The following is a 16,081-nucleotide window of genomic DNA, read 5'->3' as shown; positions in this document are numbered from 1 at the left end:
AAAATAAGAAATGGAGGTAAGATCGGCACATCAGGACCTTGAATAGACAGGAGAGAGTAGTATCAAGGGTCCCAGTAGAAGGGGAACACTTGATCAGACACACGAAGGGCATCATGAGACTAAATAGAAGGAGGAAAGGTAAACATGAATATGATTAAATTTGTGGCTGTGGCAGAGAAGCTCAAGAAATGGAAACCTAGTGGCCTCTATTCCTTTTTAGTGGAGTAAAACTTGATGTCATCTATTAAAAATACTGGAATGGGATGCAGTTTTCAGAGAAGGTAGTAAAGATCTGGAATAATAGTTTTAATGATTGGGAGAAGAGCTAATTAGGGGCATCTAGGATTGCTTGGCAGTACTGTGTGCTCTGTTGAAGGTGTAGCCTACAGCTGTACTAAGCCACAGAAACCAAAACATTGACACAGACTTAATAATTGTCTAAAATTGTTGAAGTTATGGATATAAGGAAGGAAATAAAATCACAGAAAGGCTTATAGGAGGGATCAAGGACCTAATGAGACAGCAGGATGAGTGTCAGAATAAGAAAGTTTAAAAACTGAAGGGATAGGAAATAGTAGTCAAACTTTCATATAGACAGTTTAATAAAACTTTTTGCAGAAGAATTTTTACAGAAGCTATTTAGATTAGTCTTATAAAGTTACGTGTCTGGATTTTTGTAGAACTGCCACCCTTCCCTCTCTGTCACAGTTTAGTCCCCAAAGAATCTTCTGTTAATAGTTTGCAGAATGTGATGGTGAAATTTATGATTTCTAAAGGATAGCAAAGTCTAGAATGTAGCCACAAGAGGGCTGGCTAAAATGATGTGAAGGTGAGGAGCTAGGGGCTGGCTGTTGGTCCATGCTCGAGTGGATTCATATTGTTTGTACCTAATTTGGTTTTCCTCAAATCGAGAGGAAAGCTAAGAGGCTTTCAATTCTCAGAGTACCCAGGAATTTGAATCGGTACCAGAATGGACCTAGTAATCAGTGTTAGGGGCCAGATATGTCCAAATCTAATCTGATCAGAAGAGACTTAAGTCTTCAGACTCATTGCAGACCTTTTCTCCAGCTGGAAAGAAAGAAAACCAACTTGAGAATGGGAAATGCTCGCTTTTTCCTGACTATTCTAATTGGCTAGGTTTAATGGTGATCTTTTAAAAGAATCAAGATTATAGGAAAAGGGTTTAATGGTGATCTTTTAAAAGAATCAAGATTATAGGAACAACAAACTTGCTAAGGAACAAAGCTCTAAGCCTGTCTAGTCTTTGTGGAGAAAGATGCTCATGTCATTAAAAACAACATGGGGAGGTGGTAATAGCTTGGTGGTAGAGCGCATGTTTAATGTGCACAAGGTCCAAGGTTCAATTCCCAGTACCTCCGTGAACATAAATAAGTAAGTAAATAAATAAATAAATAAAAATAAAAACAACATAAAAAGCAGCAGAATTCTGTCCTTGTGATCAAAAAAAGAGTACCTTTTCCCCTATTTTTTTACGTCTTTGTGCCACTAATGACTATTTGCTAAAAAAGCAACAGTACCGCCACGCAAATTACAAATACATTTGCACTAATATACCGAGACCTCTTTAAGCCATAATACTGGAAAGATGAATGAGGAGTACAGTCACTATCCTAGCTATATATGTCAATATAACATTTATTTATTCTCAGTGCTGACAGTAGAGCAAAATTATGGGATGTGAGGAGAGCATCAGGATGTTTGATTACGCTTGATCAGCATAATGGGAAAAGGTCACAAGCTGTTGAATCAGGTAATGAAGACTGCATTAATACAGAAATATGATATTATAGTATTTTATATTGAAAATTTTGAATTGAAACCAAATAATAAATGTATGTTGACAAGTTATAAATTTTATGCTTTTTAAAAAGGCATTCACAATAAATCAGTTTCAAAATTTACATCAACTAAACTAAGGCTCTCTTTCTTTAAGATACAAATAAATTTGACAATTTTTCTGCCCCTGAATTTTCAAATGTAGAAACTTTTCTGGACTAACTTGTTACCTTTTAGTTTTTCCTCCAGTGAGGTCAACTAATACAAATTCAGTGCCATTTAGGAAGTTACAGTACATTAAAGAAGTGGTAACATTTTGTGACCATTTTATCATAATAAAATTTTCAAGCTGTGTTAAGTGTGACACAAATCTAGGGGACAGAGTACCTCAATTGCATTTTTACAGTGGAATTTAATTTCTGTATAGGTTAAAATTCTGATTCAGAAATAATTTTGGACCAGAAATATATTAGGATGAACCATATAAAACCTATGATTATTTTAATAATATGTTAAATTAAATTAATCACGCTATTGAGAATTATCCTTTCTCAAATCTGTTCATTTTGAAAGTAATATAAAATTTTGATTGAGACTCGAACAGTTATCTTTAAGTATGAAATACTAGTTTTATTTCTAATAGTCATGGAATGATTTTTAAATTAAAAATGGAAATAGTATACAAGGCATTTAAAAGGCATTTATTTTAAAATTTTAGTGTTAGGCTTATGCATTTAATTGCGTTTTGGTAGCACAGCTTATTCTCCTAAGGAAAAATTATATTTGGCAAGATTTTTTCTCTTTTTTCCTGTTTTCCTCTATTTTTATGGTTCTAATTTATATAGCTTATCATAATTCAGATAATCCAAAGGGATTATTAATTTAAAATATGATCAACTCATATATTTTAAGTATATCAGGTATTGTCCTTTAGTATGCTTAAATAACTGTATCATCAAGCATTAAGTGTATGCTGGATATAAGAACAGATAAACTGAATTATGTTTTTCCTTGCAGCAAACACTGCTCATAATGGAAAAGTTAATGGCTTATGTTTTACAAGTGATGGGCTTCATCTCCTCACTGTTGGTACAGATAATCGAATGAGGCTCTGGAATAGTTCCAATGGAGAAAACACACTAGTAAGAAATTTTAAGTACCTTAAACCTTTTGGGTATAATTAAAGAAATGGATCTATGACATATACTGATGTCTTTCTGTAGATTTAACTTTGTGTCTTGCCTCTAAATCACAGCTTTCTTTTTTAATATTTTTCCATTATGTGAACTAGTAATTCTCAACTCAGGACAGCTCACCCTATCTCACCGCCAGCACATTCTCCCCAGTTAGTGGCAAATCACTGCCCTACTGAGCCACTGTGCATAATGGGAGTATGCCATATCTCTCAAGTATTTCAAGAAGAATAAAAGATTGGGAACAACTGTCATAAAATTCTGAAGTTAAATAGTCAAATTTTATACTATATCTGACCTGTAAACAAAATCCAAAATGAATGTTATAGTACCAAAACATATGGCACTTTAATACTGAAATGAATGCATTTTAAAAGTGCTAGATTCTTATGTGATGATTAATTTTTAGTGCTTTTTTAAAATTTATGTTTTGGTCCTTACCAGGTTTACCTATAGTTTAGTAGCTTTCAGAATAAGCTACCAAGAGCTTATAATTTGATGATAATATTAATAGCCAATGTTTTTTGAGAGTTTATGTGCCAGTTACTGCAGTAATAAAATTTAAGATTTAATATATGTGCTGGAGTATAAATATATATGGTCTTGTTTAGTCATCATATCAACACTATGAGGGCAGTGACTGTTACAATGCCCATGTTACACATGAGGAAAATAAGACATAAAATTAGGTGACTTGCCTAAGTTTACATAGCTAGAAGGCGACAAAGTTTGACTCTAGATTCCACTCTTACAATGCTGATTATATCCACGCCCCTTAAAGCATTTATTTAATACCTTAAGCTATGTATTAACATTAATTATATTCCTTTCTTTAATCATCCTTTCTAACTATTTCTCTCTTAGGTACTCTAGGTATCACGTTCATCATTAAAAGCTGACTTTACTATAAGGTCAAAATTACTTGTGTTAGATTACCTTAGAGTTTGCTAATCCCTCATATTCTATGTGAAATGCTTCTCCATCATATCTTAGGTTAAAAACTCAGGCCTTGTGAATTTTAATTTAGAATCTTCAATTTATTATATTGTACCATGCCCCTAATTGGGTCACACTTTCCTGTTTTCATTTTCTTCGTTTGTTTAATAAATATTTTTTGAGTACTTCCTATTTGCCATGCAGTACTATACAGCAGTAAATAAAACAGAAAGCTTCTATCCTTGTGAACCTTACATTCCAGGGAGAGAAAAAAAGACAGCCATCCATCAATCAATAAAAGTATGTATAGATGGATGGATAAAATATATATTAGGTACAGTAAGCACTATGAAGAAAAACAAAGCAAGTAAAGGAGCATAGAAAATATGGGGGAGTTGGAGGTAATGTGTTACATAGAGCAGTCAGGCTAGGTCTCACTCAGAAGATGATATTTGGCTTGAAGGAAATGACGGAGTGAGCCATCCAACTTCTGGGAGGGATAGCATTCCAGGCAGAGGAAGGAAATACAAAGACCCTAAGGCAAGAGCAAGTTTGGCATACCCGAGGAACATCTATGTGGCTCTTGTGCTCAACTAGGGTAAGCAAAGGGGAGAAAGAGTAATAGGAGATAAGAAACAGAAGGAATAGGCCCAAGAGCTTATAGGCTTGTAGGCCTTTGTAAGAGCTTCAGCTTTTTCTCTGGGTGAGATGGAAGGCCCCTCAGGTTATGAGTGGAGAAGTGACAGGGTCATTTTGGAAAAGTAGGTTGGCACGTGCATCGAAGGTGAATGTGACAGAAATAGTCTTGAGTATATACATAAATTGTTAATGTGATTTGATTCCATTTTTCTCTCCTTGAAGGTAATACTCATACTCTATGGATTTTTGCTAGTAAGCCCATATTTTGAATAGTATATTTAAAATGGATAATATGTTTTAAAAAGGACTTGATCAAAGGAAACGTAATTCATGCCAAATGCCTAGAGTGGCTCAGAAACTCGCCTACAAAGAACACTTAAAGGGATTGGAACATTGATCCCAGAAAAAGTAATTCTCAGGGAACACATGCTATCCTCAGATATTTAAAGGGCTGTCAGACAGAATAGGAAATAAATTCCAGTCCTGCTGTTTAGTAATTTGGGGTTATTAGATAATTTATTTAAGGTAAAATCATGAAGGACTATGGTCAGAGTTTTTGTCTCCATTTTGTAAATCAGGATTACTATGTATCTAAATAAATGGTAGTTGTAAGGACAAAATGAAAGTATGTAAAGAGTAGTACTGTGATCTGCTAAGTAATAGGCATACCATAAAGAATAACCATTTTTACTGTACAGAGTTGCCTTAGTAGTGGTACCCTTATTAATTTAAGAAAGATGTGTAAGTACATGTTTCCAGTACATGTGTAATTATTTACAAATTATACATACATGCTGTTTTAAGTCTCTTATTAAAGCTTAATTTATTTTTTAGATAAAAATAAGGTAGAAATAGAAATTTTCATATTTTCCTCTCACACCTTAATGAACATCTTACTGATTCCTTGAGGTGCCAACTGTACTTTGGAGATTATTGCCTTAGAATAAGAACAATGTACCTACAGGGAATATTCATAGGCAGCTTTTGGCATAACAAAATTTCAAAATAGTTATTCTGGTGTTTAATGTTTTAGTTACTGACATTATCATTCACCCAGTCACCAATGGCTGGAAACTGAGAGTCTATTCTTTATCCTTCCCTTCCCTTATCCCAGCTATTATATCAATTACAAGTCCTGTTAATTCTTTCTTCTTAATGTTTTCACATCTGTCTTCCCTTCCAGCTTCATTCTGGGCCCTCATGATCTCTCTGTTTAATTACTCATCCTTTTAACTTTTCCCAAATTCATCTCCCAGTGGAAATCTTTCAGTGTTTTTTCAATGAACTTTTCAGGTTTTTGAAACTGAATAGGGGGTGGGCATACAGCTCAGTGGTAGAGCACAAGCTTACCATGCACAAGGTCCTGGGTTCAATCCCCAGTACCTCCATTAAAATTTTTTTAAAAATTCTAAAAACCTGAATGTTTTTGTCTGTTGTGCACAAGGCCTTCATAAGCTGTACGTTGTAATTCACCATTTTTATATCTTGCCACTTTCCCATTTTTTTCCCTGTCCTTAGCCATATGAACTACTTAGCGGTCTTTAAATGTACCATGCTCTCCCACCCTTCCATTCTGCTGCACAGACTGCTGCCGTGCTTTACAATACTGTCTTCTCCTGTCTTAGCTGCTTCTCAGCTTTCAAGATTCATCTCAGACACAACCTCTCTCTAACTCCTCTAGTCCAGCTTAAATGCTTCCAGAGTACCCAGTGCTCACTTGTACTACAGTGTACTATAATCTCAGTTAGGAGAATGAAAGAAAAATAATTTACCACAGTGCTTTTTGATTAGTGCAATGTAGATTCAGTTTCTAATTCTGTCACTTACTAGCTAAGAGACCTTGATCATAATACTGAACCTTTTTAAGTATTTTTTTGTATAATAATGCTACATATCTCATAGTATTATTTTGCATATTACATGAAATAATGCATGAAATAATTACATGAAATATTTAGCACATTGTCTGGTACTTACAGCAGATGTTGACATTCAGTAAGTGTTACCTGTCATTATTATTAATTATGCTGACAGTGAAACGAGTTGCCTTGTGATGGAATCTCTGCATCACTGTAGATATTTACTTAGTGACTAAATGTATATATTTACTGGGACAATATAAAGGGCTCATATGATAAGGAATTGTGTTTGCCATCATCCTATCCCAAGTCTATGAAATCTTCCTCACATATCAAAATCTTTTCAAAGCCTGTACATACCACCTTTAAGACATCATTGCCAAAAGCAGCCTGTTCCTCTTCAGTACTTTCATAGTAATATATAGCATGCTATTTGTCACACACTGAATTTTATGGTGAGCATTTATAGTGATAAAATGGGAAGCTTAGATAATCACCTAGCATAGTCTATGACACTAAGCACTAAGTAGATCCCCCCTTTTCTTAATATGTTATTTGAAGTTCATTCTGTAGACGTTGAAAACATACTGATAGTTTTGAGCCCACAGGTGATTTGATCACAGCAGTGAGTTATAAGGATTAATAGGACAGTAAGTTGTAAGATGCAGGGGGAGCACCTAAGGATAAAGACAAAGTTTAGTGAGCTGGTTCAATATTTATACTTCATTGAATACTTTCCAGTTCACATTTGGGAATGAATGTGCTATAGTAGAAAGAACATAGGTTTTGTAGGTAGATGTTTTGATATGTGAATGAGACCATCACAGTCTAGCAGATCATAATTTTTCCAGGAGGAACAGAGAATTGCCAGTTGAGTTTGTATTTTTTTTTCCATCTACCTCCCAGTGTCATTCTACAAATTGTACATGTAGGATCAAAAGACAGAAATGAGGGAATGTTATACTTTTAAATTATGTATAGGAATGAATAAATCTAGGGACTTACTGAATACTTTTATTTCTAGGTGTTCTCATGTATTATTTCATTTTTTTCACAATAACTCTGGTAAATGATGTAATTTTCATTTAACAGATTAGGAGAATGAAACTCAGGTTAAATCATTCATTACTCATAAGAGGCAAAAAAAAAAAAAAATAGGAAGGTGGGGTGGGTTTCAAAAACCCAAGTCTACTGACTATAAATTCAGTGTTTTAATGTTTCACTGTACAACTGCTGCAGTGGTATAGCAGAATACATGTGCTCCTTTCTGTCACATGTTAACCTCATGGGTAGGTAAGCCAAGTGTAGTATCCACAGATTATCAGTATTATCCATTTGAGCCTCAGTGTCTGTTTATACACACATATACATGCACATTCCCACCCCAACCTTTAGAAAAAGAGAAAAAGTCAAATCAGAATTAGAACAGACGGTGAGTCTGTTTAAACTCCAGTATTAACCATAGTGAAGGGAAATAATGATTTGCATGCTCATAATTTCCAAATGATTAGAGACTGGCTCTACACCTACCCTAAGCTGCTTATCTAAATTATCAGCAGGAAGTAAACCTGTCAATTTCTTTAGTCCAGAGCCTCTTAGACTTTGATGAACCTACCGATCACCCCAGGGATCTCGTTAAAATAAAGATTCTAGTTCAGTAGATTGGAATAGGGCCTGGAATTCTGCATTTCTACCTACTTAGGTATTGCTGATGTACCTTTGGCATGCAGGGTGCAGAATTTTTATTTTTGTCCAGAATGCATAATTACTTACATAAAGCTAAGCTATTTGTATTCTTTTTTTACACTTAGCTTTTATCCCTATTTTCTGTATAATGTTTATACTTAAATTTTTTAATTGCTATATAAACTGTGGACTTAATTTGATATTATTAGGAATTTATATCTATTCTCAGGTATTTTGCCATTCTAGATAATACTGCAGTGAATTCCTCTGGGCATATACCTTTTGCTTTTTAGTTATTTCCCTAAGATAAATTCCTAGGAGTAGTTACTAGGTCAAGGAGTAAGACTCTTCATTGTTTAATGGGTACAGAGTTTCAGTTTTGCAAGATAAAAAAATGAATGGTGGTGATGGTTGCACAACAATGCAAATATGCCTCATGTCACTGAACCATACATTTAAATATGGTTAAGATGGCAAATTTCATGTTATGTGTATTTTGCCACAATTTAAAATGTTTTAAAACAAAAAGAAGGTTATCTTCCTTCCAAAAAAAAAGAATATCTTTATATTTTGTTACATAATAAACCATTTGGCCTTTTAGAAGGAATGATCAAATTACAGTACCACCTACTTGTTTACCTCACTTGTATTGTCTTATGGTTTCTTAAAATTTTTGCTAAATGGTCTAAAATGATTCTTCAGGGTTGCCTTAATTTGCATTTTTATTTCAAAGTTGAAATGTGAACCTTTGCTTTTGTGGCCTTTTTTTTTTTTTTTTTTTTACTGTTTGTATTTCCCTTTTATGTGAAATGTATATTTATGTCATTGGCCCATGTTTCTATTAGGACATTGATCATTTTCTTTAGACTTACTGGAGCCATTTCTATAGTATATTGTAATATTTTAAGTAAATATTTTTCTAGTCTTTATTGTCTTAAATTATATTTAAGTCTCTTTTTGATTTTTACATCCTACAGGTGAACTATGGAAAAGTTTACAATGACAGTAGAAAAGGATTGAAATTCACTGTCTCCTGTGGCTGCAGTTCAGAATTTGTTTTTGTACCATATGGTAGCACCATTGCTGTTTATACCGTTTACTCAGGAGAACAGATAACTATGCTTAAGGGACATTATAAAAGTGTTGACTGCTGTGTATTTCAGTCTAATTTCCAGGTAAGAATGATACTTAAGGGAATTTAAAATGTTCAGATAGCTAGCTTGGTAGAGTGATTGTATATAAAAGAATACACTGCAATTTCGTTCTAAGGAATTATACTTCTTATCCACGTTTGAGCTAGGGTTTATTGAATAAAGGATAATAGAAGGTATATTTTTAGGTGGCATAGGATGTCTCTATGAATCAGTATAATACTGTGCAACTTGACTGGGATAAATTCTTTTGCATATGGGCTCCATTTATTTAGCAGTTGAAAATCTCTGGCAAATTAAAATAATTTCTTGCCCACAAGCTTTTGGGGGAAAAAATGGAACATGTATATCTAATCTCAAAACATAGTTTGTGTATTTTGATTGTCTGCAATATTGTTTGTTTTTTTAATTTTCTGCCAATGGCTAATAAGTTTGCTTTTGAGTTGATCCAGCTTACATAATTTAAGTACCTATGGTTTTTGTTTGTTTAACATCCTTACCTTTCTCTTTTATCACACCAGTTGAGCAGATTGCTTTTTCCACAGAATATTTGCACGAATTACATCATAGGCTCCTTTAAATGAATCTCAATGTAGTAAGATTGTTGATATTTTCTGTGTATTGCAGATAAGGAAAATGAGGCTCATGAAAGTTAAATACTAAAAGAATGAAAATTATGGGTTCTTAGAACTAGGAAGGACTTTTATCACCTTATTCATTCATTCATTAATACTCATTACTTTATTTGTGTTTGACACTGTGAAGTAAAATATACAGGGCTGGTTTTTCAGCCAGCACACCTCAATATGGCAGTATCCATTATTAAAATATTCAAATACATATCCTTCTGTTTGTTACATAGCTATTGCACCAAGCCCCCTAAGTGACCTTTAGCTTCACCCCTTCCCTGGGGCCTCCTAGACCTCACCTCAACCCAGCAACTAAAAAAGGCTTTCAGAACCCTCCTCCCACTCTATGTCCAGTATCTCTTCTGATTGCCAGTGTCCTGATATACCAGTTATTAAACATTTTTAGTGTTATTTCTGGGAAAAGACTACTACAGCAACCAGAGAGGTGACATGACTTGCCTCAAATCAGCACACAGATTGACAGAGCATGATTATCCATTCAAAGAAGTTCTTAGAATACAGTACCTCTTTTCTTGTCCAGAGTCACTTAGAGACACAGCCAAGACTTTAATGCAGGTATTCTGACTACCAATTATTGCTTTCTACAAAATCAAAGTTCCCTAACAGGTGTTCCTAGAATGGATCAAAAGTGTGTCAAGCTGTTGATTTCCCTCAGCCCCTAGAATAGCTGGGACAAGCCAAGGATAGCCAGAAACCTGTGGCCAGTTGCCTCCTGACAAATACCATTTCTGTATGTGCTATGTACCAGGAAAGATTTGAATCACTGCCTTACATCAGAAAGCATCCAACTCTTATCCCATTCCATCTATTAGGATTTCTGAAAAGGACAATAATTATAAATCTAAATTATAGAAGTAAAACACTTTTTTCTTTTTTTAATGGAGGTACTAGGGATTAAACCCAGGACCTTGGCACATACTAAGCATGCTCTCCACCACTGAGCTGTATGCACCTCCTAGAATTAAAAGGGAGTATAGTACTCCTGCATCCATTTAGCAACAGAATCCTTTTATCAATTATATATTACATAAAACTCACTGTCTGAAAATAAAATTGATAATTATAGTAATTCTATCATAAATGTAAAAATTTGAAAAGATACACCCAACATCAAAATAAATGATAATGAATTATTCCCCGTTAACTAAAATAGGGATCCATGAATCCATTCTGCTATAAGTAAGTAAACTAATAAATTGAAAGTCTGATGAGGAGTGGGATATTACATAGTCTCGAGGTAGAACCTACAAAATATTAATTACAAAGGTAAAATGAGTAATTTTACCTTGAAGAAGACTGAGATACATCAGTGTAATCAAATTATCAAGGTATGTGATATTCCTGGCAAAGATGCATCACCTGAATTTAATCATGAGGAAACATAAGACAAAATTTGAGGGACATTCTACACGATAACTGCTGTGTATCTTTAAAATTGTCAAAGTCAGGAAAGCCAATGAGAGACTGAAGAACTTTCCAGATTGAAGGAAATTAAACAGACATAACTAAGTACAGCATGTGATTTTTGAACTGGAACCTTTTGCTCTAAAAGATATTGTTGGGACACTTGGTGAAACTTGAATGGGGTCTAAGAATTGGCTGGTAGTGATATATAAGTGTGAACCATCTGATTTTGCTGGTTGCATTGTATTTATGTAGGAGAGTCCTTGTTCACAGGAGATATATATTGATTGTTCAAGGGTGAGAGAACCTCATGTTGGTAACTTAATCTTGAAATTTCTATAAGCTTTGAGATTCCCCCATAGGAATATTTTCAATATAGGCCAGTATAACATGTTTCTTAAGTTCTGTTGGGGTGGAGTGAACATCATTGAGCATGTGCAGACAGCATATCCATGAAGACAGTGACAGACTGTGCATTGGCCCAAGCTTCCCCTTATAAGTAAACCTCTCAGCAAGCTGACAAATTCATCAGTTGAATAGCAGTCAGTTAGGCAGCTGTGAGCTCAATAAAACTTCTTGAATTTTTGGCCTATTTTAGCTAGAAATTCGTGGTTTCTTCATTGAAGTCTTTACTGAAACTCAGTTATTGACAGAAAAGGACAAACTCTTACATTTCTTCAATTTTTTTCCACTCTTAACACTTGATGGATACTATGACTGATAAAAACCACTATGATTGAGTGTTTTTGTAAATTTTAACATGTTAGCAAACTCTGACATATCCTAATTACTACTATTTTTAAATATAAAACAAACCTTTACTACATCTTAAACAAACAAAAGAGGACATCAGCCCAGTGTCTTTGGGGAGTAGAGATAGAATTAATCTAATGGATCTAACCTAAGAACTAATGGTTTAAAGAGTTCAGGGAGCTCATTTCAGATTGGTTCCAGCTCTAAGCTGACCCACAGCCGTGTCTTCGCTTTCTGTGTTACAGGAGCTGTACAGTGGTGGCCGAGACTGCAATATTCTTGCTTGGGTACCATCCTTATATGAACCAGTTCCTGACAATGATGATGAGGTAAATATTATTAGTACAAATTGTACAGGGACTTGTAAATCATAAAGAAAAAACTTTGTATTAACTTACATGAGACTTTTAAAGCATTTCTTGATATTTTCTGATTGTAAAAATAATTTGCCTCTATAACACATTTGGAAAATTCAAAAAATATTAAAAATATAAGTTTCTGAAGTTGACTTAATCACCATTAACATTTTACTTCATTTTACTTCTGGTTTTTCCCTCTGCATGTTTGTTTTTAACATAGTTAATATCATGCTTAACATACAACCTTGCATCCTACTTTTCTCAATACTATACAATAAGACTTTTTCATGTCATTAATAGCTATTCATAAGTATTGTTTTTAATAATATAGCATTCTGTTACTTATATACCACAGTTATTTAAATATTTACCTATTTGAAGACATTTCTTTTGATCATTATAAAACATAAAGGTAGCTATTCATAAATTATTTATATTTCTGATTACTTCTTTGGATAGATTCCTAGAAGTAGATTTATCTATTAAGTTATCATGTATGACATTTTTTAATGCTCTTTATTCATGCTGTCATATTTTGTCAATTTACACTTCTACCAGCAGTCTGTTAATGCCTTTCTTACAGCATAAATTGGTGCAAATATGACAGTGTGAATAAAGAGCCTTAAAAATTCAGTGAGTAAACAAAGATGAATAAGGCATGATCTCTGGTCTTAGGTAGTAGCCTCTGAATTTTTTTACTTTTACCTTAAGCTACCTAAAGGTGGTATTTTCCAGATTTCATCACATGTCCAATTTGGTCTATTGTGGCTTTGATTAGTTTTAGTGTACAGATGCTTTAAATGACTGAATTTTTTTTTTTTTTTGTAGACAGCTTAATATGTTCAAATAATTTGGTTTAGCCATTTATTTTGTATTATTGTTAATTACTGTATCCTGTTGTTTGTCAATTACTATATACTTTAAATCTAACATAACACTATAGGTTATGTTGGAAAGTTGAACAATCATTTACCAAATGAAAAATATAAAAATAAATTAAAGGTAAATTATCTTTTACTTAAATATGGAAAAAAGGATATTAGAAGAAAACTAAACTGCTTATTTTATAAAGATAATATGGGACAGTTTATTTCCTTATTATGAAGTTATGGTGGTAGTTTGAACTCCTCATCTAGAAGAATTTTGTATGTGGGTAATCAAGCTAAAAAGTAGAAATCAAATCGAAGTACACAAGAAACAAGTCAGCTTTATATTTAAGTTTAAGAGCTATAAAACCTTACCTTTTAAAATATACTGGTATATAAGGCTTTAAGGTAGGCACCATTCTCATATTAATATAAGACGGTAAGTGACTACATTATTTCCACAAAAACTTTAGTTTGAAAGATTCCTGTGAATGTAGGTAAAACATAAATATGGTCATGTTGTAGATCCCAGTAGAGAAGTCTGTCTACATAAGACCCTGTCCCTTACATGTATATTTACTATTTAACTTGTATTTAAACGTGTTTTCATCTCACTATCAAATGGGTGACTGCTACATTTTCCCGGAGAGGGAACTTAACAGAAAACAAAACACACAACTACATACACACACTTACTTGGTCTTTAGTGTCAGGTAAACTAACTAATAATAATACTGGTAACTGGGTTCAAATCCCAGTTCTGCCATTTATTAGTGATCTGGGACAAGTTTATGATCTCTTCAAACATCAAAATCATCAAAGCAAACGTGTTCTTAGGTTTCCTTTCAAATCCACCCTTGAGATGAGATTTACTTCTCCATTAGCCAAAATATAATCCCTTAGGGGTGTTTCTTCTGATATCCAAGATAGAGGAGGAATTTAGTTCTACCATAAAAAACTAAAAAACATTGGGTGATAGGGATAGGTTTTATTGTCTTTAAGCATAAATCTTATTATTTAGTTGGCAGGCTGTTCTGTTATATTCTAAGAGATCTACCCTTTTTTTTGCCCCCACTTCCTAAAACTTGGTCAGGGTCAGAGCAAGGCTGTATAACTTCTTTTCACTTTTTCCTGCCTGAGGTCTCTTGGGTGGCTATATTATAGTTTAAATATGATCTCTTTTAAAATCTTACTTTATTTTGACAGTGACACAATATGTAACTTTTATTTACCACTTGTGTGGATGTATAATCACTTACTAAAACAGATCCCCCCTATATTCTACCTATAAAGACTTTCCACTAATTACTAGTAAGAAATTTAGAATTTATCAAGATATATATGTGGTAGATGTTAAGCTTGGTTCTGTTCTCCCTTTCCATTATTTGGACCTGAGCTAGATCCCCTTTAGATTCATACTTATCTAACTACGTTCACAACCGTCTCTCAGTAAAACGGGCAGCCTGATAAGTTAGAGATGGATATGTTCAAGCATAGAAAGAATGTCCACTAGGCGGAGATGTTGGAGAGAAAACTGAATAGATGGTAGTTAGACTTGATCAGTGGGTCACAAACAGCAATATGTGTACCACATCATATGTAATATTTTTATTGCAACTTTCAACTACAAGTAAGATATTTTATTTGTGATTTTTTAGCAATAAAATGTACTTCTAGTAATACTGTAATACATTCATATTGTTATCCTTTACTACTACAGACTAAAATTTATATGCAACTGCATTTCCAATTTTCACTTATTATTTTTGTCCACTCATAGCAACAGTAATTTACCTTAAAATATAATTTTGCTTCTTTGTTGAGTCTTCAAATGAAATTTAAATGTTTAATAGGTTATATTATATATTGGGCTTCCATAGTGGAATTAGGAGGAATGACTTTTGTTTGGCTTACCTACCCCAGGGCTTTTTTGGTGGATAACTAAGGCAGATTTAGAGGCTTTCAGAGGTAGCAGAGGAAAGAATAATCACCTACCCCTAAAGACAATACATCTTTGAGTAAACTCGCACTAAATAACCTAATTTGGTAGTTAAATTATAAACCCAGAAAGATAGGAAATTCAGAAAACATTTGGATGAAAGAATGAATGAACAGACTTCAGTATGCTACTCTCACAAGTAAGTGGACTGCTGCTAGAAAAAAACTGAATAGTTAGCTGAGGCTTGGTAATAGTTTTGGGTCTGGACATTTGGGATATAATGGAATTTTGTTTGTACAACTAAGTGAAAACGGCCAACATTAGTTTCAGTAATGGCAACAATACCCAACATTAGGTTAAGTAATGGACTCTGAGCTATAGCTTTAACAGCTATAAAGAATACCCAAATTAATAGATTGTTTTCTGACTATCCAGGCTGATACTTGGGGAATTTTCTGGAAACACCTACTTTTTCTCCTGTTATCATTGTTTGACTTATAAGAGTCTAAGTCAGCTTGTTCATCAAAAAGGAACTGAACATTCTCAGGTATATTGTAGGGGTTACCCTTAACATAAAATATTGCTACATGTTATAAAAGGCAATACATCTAAGATGATTTAAGAGTAATCTAGTTACTAATACATTATTGGATTTGGGGTTTAAACAAACTCATAACAAATGTAAAAGCTGCTCATAATGTCCAGATACTCAAAAAAATGAGGTTATCTTAAAGCCCTTTAATCATTTGCCTGAGAATAAGAAGGTTGCCATTCAGAAAGTCTCCCAAAAAAGTGAATTGATTTGAAAACCCCAGATAATTAAAATTCCTCTAATTGCTGGTTATGTTT

At 33.6% G+C, this 16,081-nt stretch overlaps 1 protein-coding gene across 3 annotated transcripts in view; it reads left to right on the top strand.

Moving 5' to 3' along the window:
- ERCC8 (ERCC excision repair 8, CSA ubiquitin ligase complex subunit) overlaps window positions 1–16,081 on the top strand; it is a 63,460-nt gene that overhangs the window by 26,659 nt on the left and 20,720 nt on the right. For all 3 annotated transcript variants that reach the window (XM_074358734.1, XM_010966258.3, XM_074358729.1), the window contains exons 8-11: window positions 1,671–1,771; window positions 2,815–2,939; window positions 9,088–9,285; window positions 12,314–12,397. In XM_074358734.1, the coding sequence (XP_074214835.1) occupies window positions 1,671–1,771; window positions 2,815–2,939; window positions 9,088–9,285; window positions 12,314–12,397 (508 nt within the window). The remainder of the gene's footprint in view (window positions 1–1,670; window positions 1,772–2,814; window positions 2,940–9,087; window positions 9,286–12,313; window positions 12,398–16,081) is intronic.

The sequence above is a fragment of the Camelus bactrianus genome, chromosome 3 (genome assembly GCF_048773025.1).
Source record: "Camelus bactrianus isolate YW-2024 breed Bactrian camel chromosome 3, ASM4877302v1, whole genome shotgun sequence".
NCBI classification, from domain to species: domain Eukaryota; kingdom Metazoa; phylum Chordata; class Mammalia; order Artiodactyla; family Camelidae; genus Camelus; species Camelus bactrianus.
Note: the sequence above shows the minus strand (reverse complement) of the source record. Positions and strands in the feature narration are given on the sequence as shown.